The sequence below is a fragment of the Hippocampus guttulatus genome, chromosome 11 (genome assembly GCF_054856545.1).
Source record: "Hippocampus guttulatus isolate MCC_2025c chromosome 11, RoL_Hgut_1.0, whole genome shotgun sequence".
NCBI lineage: Eukaryota > Metazoa > Chordata > Actinopteri > Syngnathiformes > Syngnathidae > Hippocampus > Hippocampus guttulatus.
The window spans coordinates 3,593,857-3,611,200 of NC_141271.1; the positions used below are offsets into that span (position 1 = coordinate 3,593,857).

The 17,344-nt window shown below is 43.0% G+C and overlaps 1 protein-coding gene across 1 annotated transcript in view; it reads left to right on the forward strand.

Annotated features, from left to right (window-relative positions):
• gli2a (GLI family zinc finger 2a) overlaps window positions 1-10,646 on the forward strand; it is an 87,436-nt gene extending 76,790 nt beyond the window's left edge. The window contains exons 10-14 of the mRNA XM_086124087.1: window positions 2,070-2,219; window positions 3,256-3,420; window positions 3,643-3,924; window positions 5,717-6,083; window positions 6,168-10,646. Of these exons, the coding sequence (XP_085980213.1) occupies window positions 2,070-2,219; window positions 3,256-3,420; window positions 3,643-3,924; window positions 5,717-6,083; window positions 6,168-8,422 (3,219 nt within the window). The 3' untranslated portion in view covers window positions 8,423-10,646. The remainder of the gene's footprint in view (window positions 1-2,069; window positions 2,220-3,255; window positions 3,421-3,642; window positions 3,925-5,716; window positions 6,084-6,167) is intronic.
• The last annotated feature ends 6,698 nt before the right edge of the window (window positions 10,647-17,344 follow it).

Here is a 17,344-nt window from a genome sequence, read left to right on the forward strand (position 1 = left end):
ACTTCAGGCAGATCTTATTCCTATCAGATTCCTCTTCAAATATGTTTTTTAGGGCTGAATGTCAAGTGTCCCAAAGGGATCTGGCCCTGATCAGACTGGGTCACTTTATTGACCCAGTCTGACAGGTTGCTGGAGCAACGACATCAGAATGGATGGTGTCGTCCAACACGTATAGTTTTTGACATCACCGCTCCACACTTGGGCGCAAACCATATGACCCCCATTGCCCCCTCCCGTCGAATATTACGTGCATGACTGTCGCCATTCGCACTGTGATGTTCACCAGCAGCGCCTTCCCCACCCCTGGCCATCGAAGAATAGTCCCGGGTTGAATTTTGGTTCCATTATGTCCCTGATTAGCCCTCTCTGGTCTAGCGCGTTGGGTCTTGCGTCACGTAGAGTGACGTCACGGACAGTCGAATCCGATGATTGTGTTCGGAGCTGTTCAGAGTGAGAGACATCTTGTCCAAATGCAATATGAAACTAGCTTCTGATTGTGGTTTTAAAACCAATGTACCGGGATTTGAAGACATGGTGACTGACCAACAGTCCAAAATTGCCAAATTTTGGACAGAACCCGGTACAAAATACTGTATATCCGTCTCGCAAAAATCTGATTTCATGTGCTTTTTCACTGTTCAGACGACAAAAGAGCCATCCAGTTTAGATATGGATGGGTTCAAAATTTGGGCATTCTGAATTCAGCCCTAGTTTATTAAGATCCAGTATATTGTTTTTATCGATCAATTTAATAGATAGCTTATTTCTTGAGAGAACTTTTATCGCCTCATCAGTTTGTTTGTTGTGGTTAAGGACTTTCAAGTTAAAGGTACAAATAACTTGTTAAATTCATGTTGACTGAGTCTGAACTGAAAACTGACCAGTCACTGATCCTTCGCCACTGATCCTTTCCTGTTGAATTGGCACGCTCAGCGTTAATGAGGCTTCCTGCTCTGGCCAAATTTGGCCCAAGCCTTGCAGCTGGGTGCCCCTGACCCTCACCCCGTCAGTCCCCTGACCCATAACCTCTCTCTCAGCAACACTGCCTACTCCTGAAGCCCAGAGGGCCACTCATAAATCTATCATCATGCCAGCAGTTCTGGGGTTTAGAAAACCTGTGTTGCCCCATTTCTTGAAGGACATTTTAATACGCTTTCCATTTTGTGCTTGACTGTCAGTCACCTCAGAGCACTGGTCAGGAGGCATGTGTAAGACTCACAGATTGTCAATGAGAAGCCTTGGGCTCTCAGCTCCACAAGTCAAGAACGTTTGTCCCAACTCCTGATGCAACTTGCGACAGTTTGCTCGTGTTAAATTATCAAACCAGCAAATAATGTAAGGTTTGAGACAATATGTGGCCAACTGCTGCCTCAATTTTGAATGAGATTGCAAATTCTCTCAACCTTACACACTTTTTGGTGGAATTGGGATTTATCCCTTCCAAATGTCTTGACCACATCTTTTAAAGCACTCGGGGGGGTTAAGTGCACCTGTGAGCACTGGCTACTGCCTCACCAAAAATAATCTTGTTTCAAGAAGCCCCCACATAAAGGAGATGTGGTGCAACCTGAAATTAGAGGTCTCTGTTGAACTACACACGTGTTCCTCCATCCAAAATTCATCTCCACACAACTGCGCACAACAAAGCAGATTGACCTTGCGACAAAGCGGCAACAAGTCAAACTCTTTTTCTGCAATATAAGTAAAAATATTTTAATAAACAACATCTATCTAGCCATAAACAGGTGAGTTCGAGGAAGATACACGGAGAGCAAATACAAGCTGGTAACCAATCCTTGACCAAGGAAATCCCCATTTCTCACAAGCTTGCAGACGGCCTGTACAAACAGACAATGTTTTTATAGTAGTTGTTGTTTTTTTTCAGTGTTGACAGAGGCACAATGCCTGCCAGAGATTATTTATGGCAGCATTACTCACAATGTGTGTCATGATTGTACGCATGCTTGTAGGAAAAGACAAGAATTTGCTGACTCATTTTTGTCGTCAAGCCACGGATCGGTACCCGTGAGCGCACATGTGCCTCATTGTGACTTGAATTGTCCCTTCAGCACATCAACAATGACCACATCCATGGTGAAAAGAAGGAGTTTGTGTGTCGGTGGGTGGAGTGTTCACGGGAGCAAAAGCCCTTCAAGGCCCAGTATATGCTGGTGGTCCACATGAGGAGACACACGGGCGAAAAGCCACATAAATGCACAGTAAGTACAAATTATCCCGAGATTCCTGACAGAACACTGGGAAATCCAAGCGAGCTAACTCATGGTATTCTGTATTCTCAAAATCCATGAATTTGCTGATAATAAACAACTGAATGTACAAGATGAGTTTTATTAAGATAAGATAAGATATCTTTTATTTGTCCCGCAATGGGGAAATTACAATCAGAATTCAGAAAGGAAAAACGCTGGGTAGGGAGAGGGGAAAAAAAAAAGCCCATATTAATGTATTAATGAGCATTTATTAAACCCTTTCACAAAACATGAAAAAAGCTGTTGATATGGATTGAATAAAGACTTGAAATCATGGAGGCTTGAAGCACATTATGCATCAAAGGACTGTTTACCTGATTCCAAGCATTTCCGTGTGCTCTTTGGAAAATATTTTTATAGATGACTTGAATAAAGAGCACGTAATGACGGTGTGGGGGTCATTATGAAGATATGTCCCTAATTCCTCATTGAGAGAATGCTGACAATTTGCAGCACGATTTATTATTTGCATGGTCTCATTAACGACGCAACTTGTTATTTTTAAACAAAATCTCAATTAAAAATGTTTTTTTAAACATTGAAGATGCTATTTGAGGGCGGCCTGGTGGTTGATTGGACAGCGCGTTGGCCTCACAGTGCGGGGATGCAGTGTTCGATTCCGGCTGCGGCCTTCCTGTATGGAGTTTGCGTGTTCTCCCCGTGCTTGTGTGGGTTTTCCCCGGGTACTCCGGTTTCTTCCCATGAATAAACTCAACACCATCAATGACAAGTGACTTTGGGGCAGATTCACTTCCCACTCAGTGACGGTATGAATGTGAGTCTACTCTGAATGGTTGGCTGTCTCTTTATGTGCCCTGCAACTAAGTGGCAATCAGTTCAGGGGGTAGTCAACCTTTGGCCCAAAGTCAAGCTGGGATAGGCTCCAGCACCCTGTGACCCTGAACGGGATAAGCGGTGGAGGGAATGGGTGGATGGATCCCTTTGGCAGTCATTCTCAGTCGTGTGACTATGTGTCTATTTGCAGTTTGAGGGCTGTGTGAAAGCTTACTCCCGCCTCGAGAACCTCAAGACCCACCTGAGGTCCCACACTGGGGAAAAGCCCTACGTGTGTGAGCATGAAGGCTGCAACAAGGCTTTCTCAAATGCTTCAGATCGGGCCAAGCACCAGAATCGCACACATTCTAATGAGGTATGTCAAGCAGCTTCATGGAGAGTACAGCGTGCATGTGCATGTTACAACCGTACTTTGGCAACTCTTGTCAATCTGAACATTTATCTATTTGTGTTCGGGTCATGAGTTATGTCAACCAAAGGTGTCTTTTCTTTTTTAATTATCTGCTTATGGTTCTTGTCTGCGTGATGTCAAAGTGCAATTCCGTTCAAAGAAATTGTGTGCGATTTCTCTCCACAGAAACCATATGTATGTAAGATTGCGGGTTGTACCAAGCGCTACACAGACCCCAGCTCTCTCAGAAAGCATGTTAAGACTGTTCATGGCCCGGAGGCTCATGTCACCAAGAAGCAGCGAAGCGACGCTCCTCGAGGACTTCAACCGCCCAAAGACAATGGCGAGAATGAGTTCCATTCGAAGAACAGCACGGGAAGTGTGGATGAGAGGGGCGATGCCAAAGGCACCACAAGAAACGTGGAAGACTGCCTCCAAGTCAAATCAATCAAGACTGAGAATTCCGTTGTGAGTCGCGATTGTACTCTTCCAAGTTGTCATTGTCATTCTAACTTGATTGAATCAGTATTCAATCAAGTTAGAATGACAATACTTGCATGACTTGTGTCTCTCTGTTTGCCCGTTGACTAACATTTTTCGTTTTCGTTTGTTTATTGAACATAAAAACATATACAGTAGTAAATTGACAGAAAGTAAGGTAAGTGAAATCGTAAAAACGAAAGAGAAATCAGTCATCATTCAACACAATTATTATGTTCAAGGCAGTAGGAAGAAGTAAAAAAAAACTCATCTAGTCCTACCCCGTGTTATGTGTTTATATATAAATAGATCATTTTTATATCAATCAGAAAATAAAGAAAGAAAGAAGGAAGAAGTCTCCATAAAGGCTCATGCGTTTACCCTTAACCGTGATATTTTTACAACTTTTGGTTTGTATCGGGATTTTATACATACACACCCTGGCACTCTTGTGTCAATTTTCTCTTGTATTCACATGACGCTTCACATTATACATTTGACTGACAGTTATCTGAATCCTCAAGTCAGATTTTTTGTTTTGGCTTGAACATTCTTTTCTCTTTCCCTTAAAACCTCCGTAATGGATAGTCATCACTGAGGTGAGCACTCTTAACATTTTCTCTGTCTTGTGACTCAACCAACCTGCAGGAGTTAATGCCTCCTCATGTACCACACCATTGATCTTGTTGCATTTTAAACGACGTGGCATATTTACAAAACTGCTACTTTTTATTTTGGACACCTGCGTGAAGCAGTTATCACCAAAAAAACACAATGACAACACTGTTTATATTCAAATGTTTCGGTAGGCTCACAACGACAGTTTTCCTGTCAGTGACTGCACTTGTGCGTTGTTTCTTCTGTGAACGAAGAGCTGCCAATAGAGCTGTTAGGAAAATCACTGAACGCTACTTTGTTTGGGCCATAACAATGATTTGCATATACTGTATATGAATAATAATAGGTGGCCCGGTGGGCGAGTGGTTAGCGTGTTGACCTCACAGTGCAGAGGTCGAAGTTTAGCATTCATGGCTCTAATAGAGTAATCCATCCGAATGGTAACTGTTTGGGTTTGGCCAGCTGTCAATGTCTGGGCTACCGCTTTCAAACAGTTGGATTCGATTAGTGCAGTATACACCAGGATCATTCTAGTTTCGTACTCGTCTCTTATCAACAAACCTCTCTTATGTGGTGCCCCTTTGTGCTCAGAGCGAGACACCACAATCTTGGAAAGCAGGGCCTTTGGAACATGACAAAATGTTGTTTCTCAATTTCTGGTTAAATGCCAGGCACACTTGGAGAGTTACTTGAAGCACATTTGTATATTAATTCTTTACACTCGACAGCATTCCTTGAAAAGTGGTTGTACGACTGGATATTTTGAGTGGTATATATTTGCCCACTGGATATTTGTGTTTCATGTGTTGTATTGCATTTTCTATAAAAAAGAATGTATTTTAGGGACAAATTGAAAAAAGGTAACTGAAACTGATCTGTCATGTTATTTATTTTAGATGAATACTTAAGTAGGATAAATATTATATATCCTGGGATACAAAATGTTGTACAAGCTAGATTGGTGAGATCCAAGGGCACATACAGTATAGACAAACAGTTATTCACACTCACACTATGGCCGCCAAGTAGTTGCCATGTGTGCTACATTATGTACCATCAGTGGACACCGTTGTCTGTGTCTTAATTGTACCACCAAGGTTGGGTTATATTCTGGTTTGTATAATTTAGTGACATAAATTTCTTCCTTGCTCTCACTCACTAGATGTATCAGTCCAGCCCTGGTGGTCACTCATCATGTAGCAGTCAGCCATCACCTCTCAGCAGCACCAACAACAACGACAGTGGGGTAGAGATGGCCATGCACAGTGGGGGCAGCTTCGGGGACCTGAGTGCGCAGGAAGAGTGTCCTATGGTTGACTCGACTGTTCCTGCTGGTGGGCAACAGGCAGGATTGGGACTTCAGCTGAGGAAAGCGGTGTGTCATAGTGGCGCAGTTACCATAAAAATGGAGACTATCAAGAAAGAAAGACTGAAGACAGTGAGAGACTCCTGCCCATGGGTGAATACAGCACCACAACCCCCACAGGGCCAACGCAACAACACAAAGCTGCCCCCGATACCTGCAGCTAGTAAGTGCAAACTCTGATGTCTTGATTAACATTCATTCAAGATGTAACGATGAAGTCTGTTAATCATTTCCTTTGCAACTACAGGTTCCCTTTTGGAAAACTCCACCTTAACAAGTAACCTAAACAGTTTACACAACGGTCAGCGATTGGGAGATCAGCCTTTGTGTGAAGTCACTCTGCTGAACCAGCTGAATGATCGGCGTAATAGCACAACTAGCACGATCAGCTCAGCATACACCATGAGTCGGCGCTCCTCCGGCATCTCACCTTGCTACTCCAGCCGACGTTCCAGTGAGGCATCCCAATTTGATGCCAACCGCCATAACAATATCAGCTCGGCGGACTCCTATGACCCAATCTCCACTGATATGTCACGACGGTCCAGTGAAGCTAGCCAATGCGGAGGTGGTAGTGGCGGTGGAGCAGGGGGAGGAAATCTCCCGAGCCTACTAAGTCTGACTCCAGCTCAGCATTATCGTCTCAAAGCAAAATATGCCGCTGCCATTGGTGGAGCGCCACCTACGCCCCTACCCAATATGGAGAGAATGAGCCTTAGGACCCGCATGGCCCTCTATAGTGACTCTCAGGAATATTCAATGCACCAGTACCACCAGCCACCCTCTGGAACTGTGCCCAGGCGACGCAGTGATATCGGATATGGTAACCACAGCATGATGCCCCATGAGGTACCAAACAGCCTTCCACGACGGGCCAGCGACCCAGTGCGTCGTCCCACCTTTGACCCTCTGGCGCTTTCTGCCGTGCAGCGCTATAACAGTATGAACAGCATGAACAATTCATCGGAATGTCCCCAAGGATTGGCATTGCATGGTTACACTCGTTCTGATGGCAACCTTCAGCGCTACCCATTTACCCCCAGACCACCAAGCATTTCAGAGAATGTAGCTATGGAGAACATGGCTGTAGATGGGATGGGGACTGGGGCTGAACAGGGTGCGGAGGATGATATAGTTCTTCCAGATGACATGGTGCAATATCTGAGGTCACAAAACCCTGGCACCCAAGGTCACAACTTGGGACAAGGGAACTACCAATTCAATAACCAGTCTCAGGGCTATCAAACATCTTCATATTATTCCCAGAGAAGGGGTCCCTTGGTTGATGCCTGCATGATGCAATCTGCTCAGGATTTGGATCATTGTGACTCCCAACAGCCTTTCTCAGCATCATCCCATATGAGTAAGAATAATATGCCAGTTCAGTGGAATGAGGTGAGTTCAGGGACTGTGGATACCGTAACAAACCTCTCGAAACAGCAACATTCTCTTCGAGGGAACCTAGCCGTTGTTCCACAGAGGAACAATTTTGGTTCCTTCCAAGCCCAAGGTCAAGGCCTCGGCAGCAACCAGCAGGTTGTACCTGCGAGTCCGAATATGTTTAAGCAGGGCTATGCAAACCACAACAGCAGAAGGGTGAACAACCCTCATCTTCAGCAAAGACAATGCACCAGTTTGAAATGTAATGATCAAAGTTCCCTACAAGGGTTTAGTCAAGACACAGTTCAAAATTCTACTTCTGCAAGCATTAATGGGAGACCAACTCGGAACATTGTGATAGATCAAGGACTGCAAAGTTATAGAGGACGGACACAGGCTGATGAATATTCTCATGTCAACCATGTGATTTATCAGCAGCAGCACCATAATATGTCATCCCAGCACAGCAATGTACATCGTGGTACCAGTGCAATGTTACCACCAAGACCACCAGTAGAGCCCAAGCCAAGTGGCAGACAGCATCCCGGTTCCGGTATGATGCAATTGAACAGAATACCTAAGTTGTCTGATGCGAGCCCCAGTATGCGTAACGATACGTCAGAGGCAAGTCCAAAAAGACCCAATGGGTCAGCGAACCTACGACACAACTCGGAGAATCCAAACTCTGCAATGTTCTACACAGGTGAAGTTCATTTCTTTGAACAAACTCCTTCCACCTTTGATGCTACGGTGTCCCCCAATGTCAACCATATCCCTGCCAATAACAACATGGCGGCAAGCAACATGGCCTCACCAGGAGTCGACCAGGTTTCCAGCAGTACAGTGGATTCTTCAACAAGTAGAAATGGTGCTGCAGAACACACCCAAATCGATTTTGACTCCATGTTAGACGATGGGGATCACTCCAGCCTGATGTCAGGCACTCTGAGTCCTGGCCTTTTGCAAAGCCTCTCCCAGAATTCATCTCGTCTCACCACCCCTCGCAATTCTGTTACACTTGCATCCGTACCAGCTGGAATTGGCAACATGGCCATTGGTGACATGAGCTCAATGCTCACAGCACTGGCTGAAGAAAGTAAGTTCCTTAATATGATTAGTTAGGACCAAAGACATTCAGCCTCAATAATTCACACATCAGGAATACATGGACTAGACAAAGCACTGACTGAACAATGAATGGGTGGCCATTTTACGTGTTATATTGTCACTGTCTACAGTACGTCAGTATGATAATGTTGTTATAATGTATTTGTATCAAGTTGGATTTGTCAAGAGTCTAGTAGGCAATGGAAAGGCTTAATTCATCCAAACACAGACACCCAGTGGGGTGCGGGCGTTGATGGAATGCTGCTGGACCCGGGCATCCACAGATGTTTGTTTATAAATATATGTGTGTGTCTGTGTGTGTGTGTGTGTGTGTCTGTGTGTGTGTGAGTGTGTGTGTTTATATTAGGGTTGGGACCTTAACAAGGGAAATTCCAATTAATTAATTACAAATAAATTAATGCATTAAAACAAATTACTAATAGCAGTTGGCATTCCAAACAATGCAGAATCTTTGTCAGAATTTCACGGGACACCCATTACACAGACACATTCGAGCTCATCTCATAGCTAGCAAAATAGAGGACTAGAATGTGATGATTGATAGGAGACAGGCAAAGGAGTTTGCATCCCAATGAAGTAATTCAACCATCCTGTTGCATCGATATAGGTAGGTACGATGTGCCTCTTTGAGCTGCGTGCACCACCATCAGTGGGGGCAACGTGTCAGCATATTTAATGCGTGTGGAAGTCACAAAAATCAAAATAAAAAGGATGCCTACACATTGTGCAGAATAATGTTGCACACAATGCCATACAATTTCAACTAAGGAACTGGGTATAACCTTTCATAGGGAATTTTTTTTGGTCTATTTTTTTTTTTATAATCTGTATAAATAGCACATCCTGTAACATTTGCAAAAAAACGAAACCTTGGAAAAATTTATGTGAACATTGCCCCTACCCTCACGGTTACTGTGTAAGCATGGGCTCTTGAAGTGTGCTGGCGCATCGGTTTTGTTTGGGGGTTTTTTTCTTTTTTTTTTTTTCAGATCTGCGGCCGATACCATGTAAACGCAAAGCATTTCCCAATGAGCACAAAACCACCCGAGGTGTTAGCGCTGGCAGTCCTTGTACATATTTGAAGCTAACCGACCTCGATCAAATGATTCGCTTAAGTAACGTCAGCATCAGACAAATTCACTCGCAAAAATGAATGACGATAGACCAAGGGGTCACCAACCATTTTCAACTGTCCTAAAATGGCACTTATTTTTTTAGTCTGTTCACTTCTCTCCAGGGATCTTTTTCTACTTGTTTTTTTTTGTAATGTTATGTATTGAACTGATTTTTAGGATACATGTTTTAAGATTGATTATTTACAAACCCTGAATTTAGATGTTTTGATCAAGTTCCACCCTACACACATGTTACACACATACATACACTGTATATAGAGGTGCACTGAAAGCATTTCAAATTGTCTTGCTAAGGATATTGAGTATGAGCATGTAATCACAGTTCTGGCTCAAAACAGATGGTTGAACTGGGTAAAGAACAAGTTTTTAGTATATTACTGTAATGGTACTGCCTTCAAGTTATGTGAAAAGCTTTTGGAATTGTAATGTGTTATGACTTATCCATACATTTATCATGCCACAAAGGTAACCAGGATGCCCGGCAACCAATTGACCTCATACATGAGAGGTATAGAATCATGGTCAAGCATTTGAAGCGAATGCCGGGGACCACTGACTTTGCTTTTTAGATCATGGTCTGAACTTTTGGGGATGTCCTTCTGGATCAGAGGCATGAACTCTCCATGGTGTTAAATCCACAAGGGTAAACGATTGAAATGGACAAGGCTATGCTTTGGTCTATCAAGGAATTTGGACCCCTGTGTGTGATGAAGAACATTCTCTAAAAGAATATACGAGTACCTCTGTGTGTTCCTAATGGGATCCAACTCTAATTAACACATTCATAACATCACCCCCACCAGCTTTTTTGCTTCAATCCATTCCTTCCCTGGGCTATGGATGAACTGCAGAATGGCAAATTCAGGAAGGGACAGACTTTGATATTCAGAATCCCGTTTTTGGCATACTCGCTCGGCAAAGTCCCAAGTTTTGTATTTGTTCCCTTTATTTCTATGTAGCTTTTAAAAGTGTCTGTGTATGTACTACCGCAGTACATACAGTACTTTTACAAGTTTGTTTGGCTTTGTGTGACAGTGTATATAGCCTTTGTACATTTCAAATAAACTATGACCTTTTCTCTGTGTAATGGCAAAATCTTGTGTTATGTCTCTCCATCCAGTCCTTAATAAAGCTGATCCTTACAAGGGCCGCAGGGAAACTGGAATCTAGTTTTGGGCGAGAGGCAGGTTCCACCCTTGACTGGTTGGTTGCACGGAGGGCACAAAGACATCCAACAACTCACACTCACTCCCAAGGACAATTTCGAGTCTTCAGTTTATTTTAGTCTTCAATTTATATTCGACATATAATATTATATATATATATATATATATATATACAGTATATATATATTAGAGCTGTCAAACGATTATTTAATCTAATTTAAAATGCAACTGTCATAATTAACTCAAATTCACTAAAAATTAATCGTATTACGCATTTTTTATCGTTTCTGAATTTCCTTTTATATTTTTTTGTCCTATTTTTCCCCATTTTAATGCTCTCATCAACATGGAATCATGAATCAGTTTTCTATGTGCAAAATGCAAATATTTATTATTATTATTTTTGGTCACACAATAGCTGCTTTAACAGCTCTTTTTATGGAATCAAAACAGAGCAATATAACATTATAAAGTGCACATCAAAGGTAAACTAGTACTCAGCCTATAGTGGATTTAAGCCATGGTTGCATACTTTGTTTTTCTCAAGTTTGCTTTGAACACAGCAGTCAGGCTATGTTGATTCTGTTGTTCCTTCTTGTGCGGAAGTCTCTCTACGGTTTTGTGTAGACATCATTTCGGATGACTACACTTGGTTCGATGACAACACCGGAGACGTTTTATTTTCAGTATGGTCGCTACGACAGCACCGCTGAACTCTCGACGTGCCTCAGCGCACTGTCGCTGTCAGACAAACATAGAGAATCTCCACCCCCATTATTTATATGGACACGGAACACGGTAACCTTCCACACAAAATAGTTCCAAACAAGTAACAATCGTGTCAGTGGCATACATCGAACTGAACAGAATGCCTGCTAGTCAAGTAAATATTTACTGATTTACAACATAAAAAAATGGCATAAAATCCTCAACCAATTATTTCAAACGCGAGCTTCATTTTACCCATATCAGAAATCTCTAGTGAATTAAACCCGCTTTTTTGGATTGATTATTTGATTTATTCATTTACTTTTGCAAAACACACGTATTGAAGTCAAGATGGCGCCCGAGTAGGCAGCCGTCAGCAAGTGCTCTCATGAGCCTTGCTTTTTTTGTTGTTTTTGTGTTTGTTTTGTCACTTTGTGTTTGTTGTTACATCGTGTGGACCTGATGTGGACTTTTTTCAGCATTTATTGGCCACGACATTCATCAAGGAGGAGACTGTGCTTGGTGGTTGCGCCTTCTCGGCAGCATGGGTATACCTGCACTGTTTTTGTCTGGGAGGAATGTCGGCGCCATTTGACTGTCGTTGCTGGACAGTCCCGGGGCGCTTGTGTCTTGCACCTGTAATGGGCAGCATTTTTCACTGCCCCGCTTTGTTCAGCGGAGAGATCGGTGCTGTTGAACGGTCTGCGGCTGGATGGATGTAAGTCTTGAGGATCCGACGATGAGAAGAAAGGAGCGTTAGCGCGGAGCGCCGATGCGGATTTGGAACTGGGAGTCGCGGCCTGGAGTTTGAAGCGGATTACGTGGGACAGGAGAAGTGAACTCATCTCTTTTCGTCAATGGACGCTACAGCTTCGTGTTTGCTTTCAAAACTTAGCTTGTAGCAGACGTGTGCACATTTTCAGCATGACGTCTCTGATCCACTGGTGAAAGGACACTTTGATCCTCTCCTCTTTCATCTATAATTGCTTCAGACAACAAAGTGTATGCAGAAAAGTGGTGAAGATTGCACGACTGTCTGTGCCCTATGTGTTGTGTTGTGTTATTTTTGTTATTTTGACTTCAAAATGGCGCAGCGAGAGTGGCTGCCTTTCTAGCAGCTCCTATATTTTGTTGTTCTACTTCTTCCTTTCATAACTTTGCTGCTGTGAATCGGGAATTTCTCCACTGCGAGACTAATAAAGGTTTTCTTATCTTATCTTATCTTATTGGGGAACTACTTATCTTAAGTTATGGACAGGTGTGATACTGGTTTGGCCATCGTGTGAATTTCTGATGTTGCTCATGGTGGTCCAAGGAAGCCTGAGGGAGTTTGTGTGAATGCTCAGACACATGGAAAATAAGAGGCAACCTTGATTGGGAATTTCAGGACAATTGTTAGTTATCCTAAATTGCTGGGGTATTTCCAGGCCGTTCCAAATGACGGCTGCCGTCAATGACTATTCCCAGGCCAAATTTTGTTCCCAGCATGTCTCTGCTGCAATGTGTGTCACTCGCTATACAATACAATGCAATGCATCTATATTTCTATCGCGCTTTCACAACAGTTGCAGTTGGAAAAAAACATTTAACATGAAATAACAGTGATACAACAGAACACATAAACATTGACATAAACACATTCAAGAGTAGCTCGGAAACGGGTGTACTGACATGTTGAAAAGGAATTTAGTGTCAGGAAAAGTAAAATGCTGTAATTGATACCTACCTCGTTTTTTCTCTCAGCTTGGCCTGTCCAAACTGGTACTATTTTGTTTGAGATAGAAAGGCATTACATAGATCTCCAGGATTTTTTTTTTCGGTTATGCTAAAGAAAATGTTAAGATGAAGCATTGGAATTGTTCCAAAAATTGCATTCACAGATTTTGGAACTTGGTGCATACCCAAGGCAACCTGCAATTTTCAGCACCCCATCAATTTTGGAGAAATGTAAAATTTTTAAGTGTGCCTTTTGGTCATGAAAATACAATGTGTATTTCTACATGTATCTCTTCACTCACAGCGCATTAAGTACCAGTAACGCACGTTCACACACACACATGCACACGCGCATGCATACACACATGCCACGATAAGCACCACCCATAACGGACCCTGCCATGAACGAAATACAATCAACATGGTACAAGACAAGACTGGGGCTCCTGTAAAGAGGAAATCACTGCCGACCTTGGTGGGATACCTGACACAGGGAGGCAGGGACCCAATTTTGTGGCATGTTAAGTGCAGAAACAACATGATCATTGCTCACATATAGCATTTTAAAATGCTGCCTCTGGCGCTTCAGATTCCCATTCTTTGACAACGCCATCGATGAAATGCAGATCAAACAAACCTTGAATGGGAATAATCAATAATCGATATATCTCAAGAGCTTTGATCGTTAGCAGCAACTGCAGACTGCTGACCTATGATGCAGGTCATGTAGGTTAAAGGTGACCTACTTTTTTCTTGATTGTTCTTTTTTTTTTTCTTTTTTTTTAAATAGGAAGGCCGGAGCCGGAATCGAAACCTGCACCTGTGTGGAGTTTGCATATTCTCCCGGTGCCTGCGTGGGTTTTCTCCGAGTACTTCGGTTTCCTCCCACATTCCAAAAACAGGCATGGCAGGTTCATGGGACACTCTAAATTGTCCCTAGGTGTGAGTGTGAGCGCGGATGGTTGTTCGTCTCTGTGTGCCCTGCGATTGGCTGGCAACCGGTCGGGAAATAGTATATCAGTGGTCTCCTGCCACAGACCCAACTGATACCCCACTGCAACCCAGTATCGAGTGGTCTGCAGACAGGTATCAGGCCACAGACCAGAGTTTCCGAACCAATATAGTAGGGGTCCAGGACATCAGTAGAGCTTTATGCCGAGCAAGTCCCCTAGAGTGGCTTCCGTCTGGCCACTCTCATAGAGGCCTGGTCGGTGGAGTGCTGCAGAGATGGTTGTCTTTCCAGAAGGTTCTCTCTCCACAGAGGACCGCTAGAGCTCTGACAAAGTGACCATCGGCTCTTCTCCCCAGATTGCTCAGTTTAGACGTGCAGCCAGTTTTGCGAAGCGCCCTGCTGGTTCTGAACTTCTTCCATTTATGGATGAAGGAGGCCACTGTGCTCATAACCTTTAAACAGAAGATATTTTTCGATACCCTTCCTCATATTTGTGCCACAAGACAATCCTGTCTCAGAAGTCTACAGACAATTATTTTGATTTCATGCTTGGTTTGTCTTGACCTGCACTGTCACTTGTGGGACCTTATATAGACCAGGTGTGTGCCTTTCCAAATCATGTCCAATCAACTGAATTTACCACAGGCAGACTCCAATTAAACTGTAGGAACCTCTCAAGGATGATCAGTGGAAACATGATGCACCCGAGTTCAATTTCGAATTTGGTGGCAAAGGCGATGAAAAGTTATGTACATGTATTTGTTTAAATAATAATAATAATGGATTTGCAAAATAAAAACAACATCATGATGGGATGTTATGTGTAGAATTCTGAGGGAAAAAAATTTTTATTCCATTTTCGAATGAGACTCTGAGTCCCCAATTTCCTTGCAGTCAAGTTCATTAATCCTGTCTATTTTGATCATCTAAAGCATTTATTTCAAGTTTCTCTTGAAGGAGGACGTTAATTTTCTGCAATAAAAATATAGTTGTAGCCAGTTAAATGCTAAAAATATTTTGCGAGTCCAATGGCCCCGTCCGAGACAAGTCCAAGTCAAATGCCCCGGAAACCGAATCAAGTCCAAGACAAAACAACGCATGAGGCACAGGATCAACTCAATGAAAGACGGACACCCTCAATGGACCCAACAACAAAGCAAATGGGATATGGAAAGACAAAAAGCCGCCTATTAGTTCTTGAGTATTAGTAGTACAAGTAAAGATTAAGGACACACTGAGTAAAAAGTCGATTCATTGTTCAAATCAGAATGTACACATGAAAACGCGATGTCCATACAATTGCGGCTGTCCTATACCATACTATTAGAACGGAGTGTGTCATGTCCTGCTCTTTGACCTCAGAGGGCAGGTCATCATAATCAAGTGAATCACACACTAAGCTTTCTGTGACTTTCTCCCTTGCCTTGGCTAAATTTCCTTTTCATCAAAGATTTCCTCTATTGAGCTGTATGCAGAACAAGATCAGAGGGATGCGACCGGTGTCTGAGTTGGGGGGGTCACCTAATGCCCCTACGTAACTCGGGGCCATCCTGCGGCAACTGCAGAACATTGTGAGCTCCTACAAAGGAGAGAAGAATTACGATCATCTTGCCTGAGGGATGTGAGCTATGAAGACCAGCATTGTGGCCCTCCTTGGGGGAGTCCAGGGTCAGTCTCAAACCCGGATCATGACCTCTCTTAGGTTATCCTCTCTTGCCAGCCACAATAGCAGGCGGCTGATCTGAGAGCCCCGTCATGAGAGGGATGTTGAGGAATGCTGCCGTTCCATTGAAGTCCGGGGGATCTTTTGATTAAAAGCTTATGTCTTCAAGATGGAGTGCTGGGAGGATATGACCTCGCCTTAGTTCTTGGTCAGCTTCTCCTTTAGGCTTTTTATAATTTTCCTTTTCCTGTTATAACTGGCACAAAGAATGGACGCCCACTGATCCCACAACATGGAATGAATCAACAATGTTCTTCCAAGGTATTATTATGAAGGTATAGCTGTACATCTGCTGCATACTGTGAAAATAAAACCCTCTGCTTGTGTCTCGTTAGCATTGTTATTAAGTCGTATATCAGAAACTTCTGAGAACTCAGTAAGTAACCCTATTTCCTAAAGCTTACTACTTATGTTTTTCTCTGGGCTACTGTGACCTCAGCAGTATTTGTGGCAACCTTTTCATGAGATTGTGTTTGTGTCAATTAATAGCAAGTCTCCTTCCCTTCAACGTGAACCCGCCGTGACCTTATTTGGGAGTTCATAAACGTAGGCCGATGCTGCTACAATCTATGAACAGCTGCTGCGGCGTGGCTCATATTTTCACAACGCAGTACTGTAATTATGTACTAAAAATGCCACTTAAAAAAAAAAAATCTTGTTCTTTGGCAGAGTGAAATTAACACTTTCAAGCATACAGTGGCTAGCGAAAGTGTCCTGCCCCCTTGAACTTTTGGACCTTTTGCCACATTTCAAGCTGCAAACATGAAGACATAAAATTAGATTTTTTTGGTGTGTTTGTTTTTTTTGAAGAATCAACACTGAAGTGAGACAAAATTGTGCAGTGCACAAATATTTGTGTTACTTTTACACCAAACGTAATGTTTTGCATTTAGCCCAAAAAGCTCACTTTTGGTTTTATCTGATGAGAGCACCGTCTTACGCATGTTTGGTGTCTCTCCCAGGTGGCTCAACACTTAAAACATGAGTTTTAAAGATAATCTTTGAGATATGTCTTTCTTCCAAAAAGACAAATTTGTGGGGAGTAAGATTCCCACACCTCAGCTGTGGATCTCTGCAGTTCGTTCAGAGTGATCATGGGCCCCTTGGCTGGATCGCTTGATCTCTGCGCTCCTTGTTTGGGCTTACAGTTCAGACGGGTGGCCAGGTCTAGGTAGTTTTGCAGTGTCCTCGTCTCATTTGCAATATCATTGCTAGAACAGTCCTCAATGAGGTGCTTTGTCCAGGGTGGACAGTGCCTACTGCCCAAAGATGGCTGTGATGGCTCCAGCCCGCGACAGATAATGGATGGATGGATTGTTCAGCACAGCAAATCTGCTGGTGTTAATTCAACATCTATGGTGTTAATTTTAATACCAGCAAAATGTCTATATGCATCCACACTGCCCCGTGTTAAAGTAATAAATGTTAGTACGAAGTTACGAAAATGTTTAATGTTCAACATCCCAGAGTGTGTTATAGCAACAAAATGCAGTGTTGACAGAGCAATAATAAGGA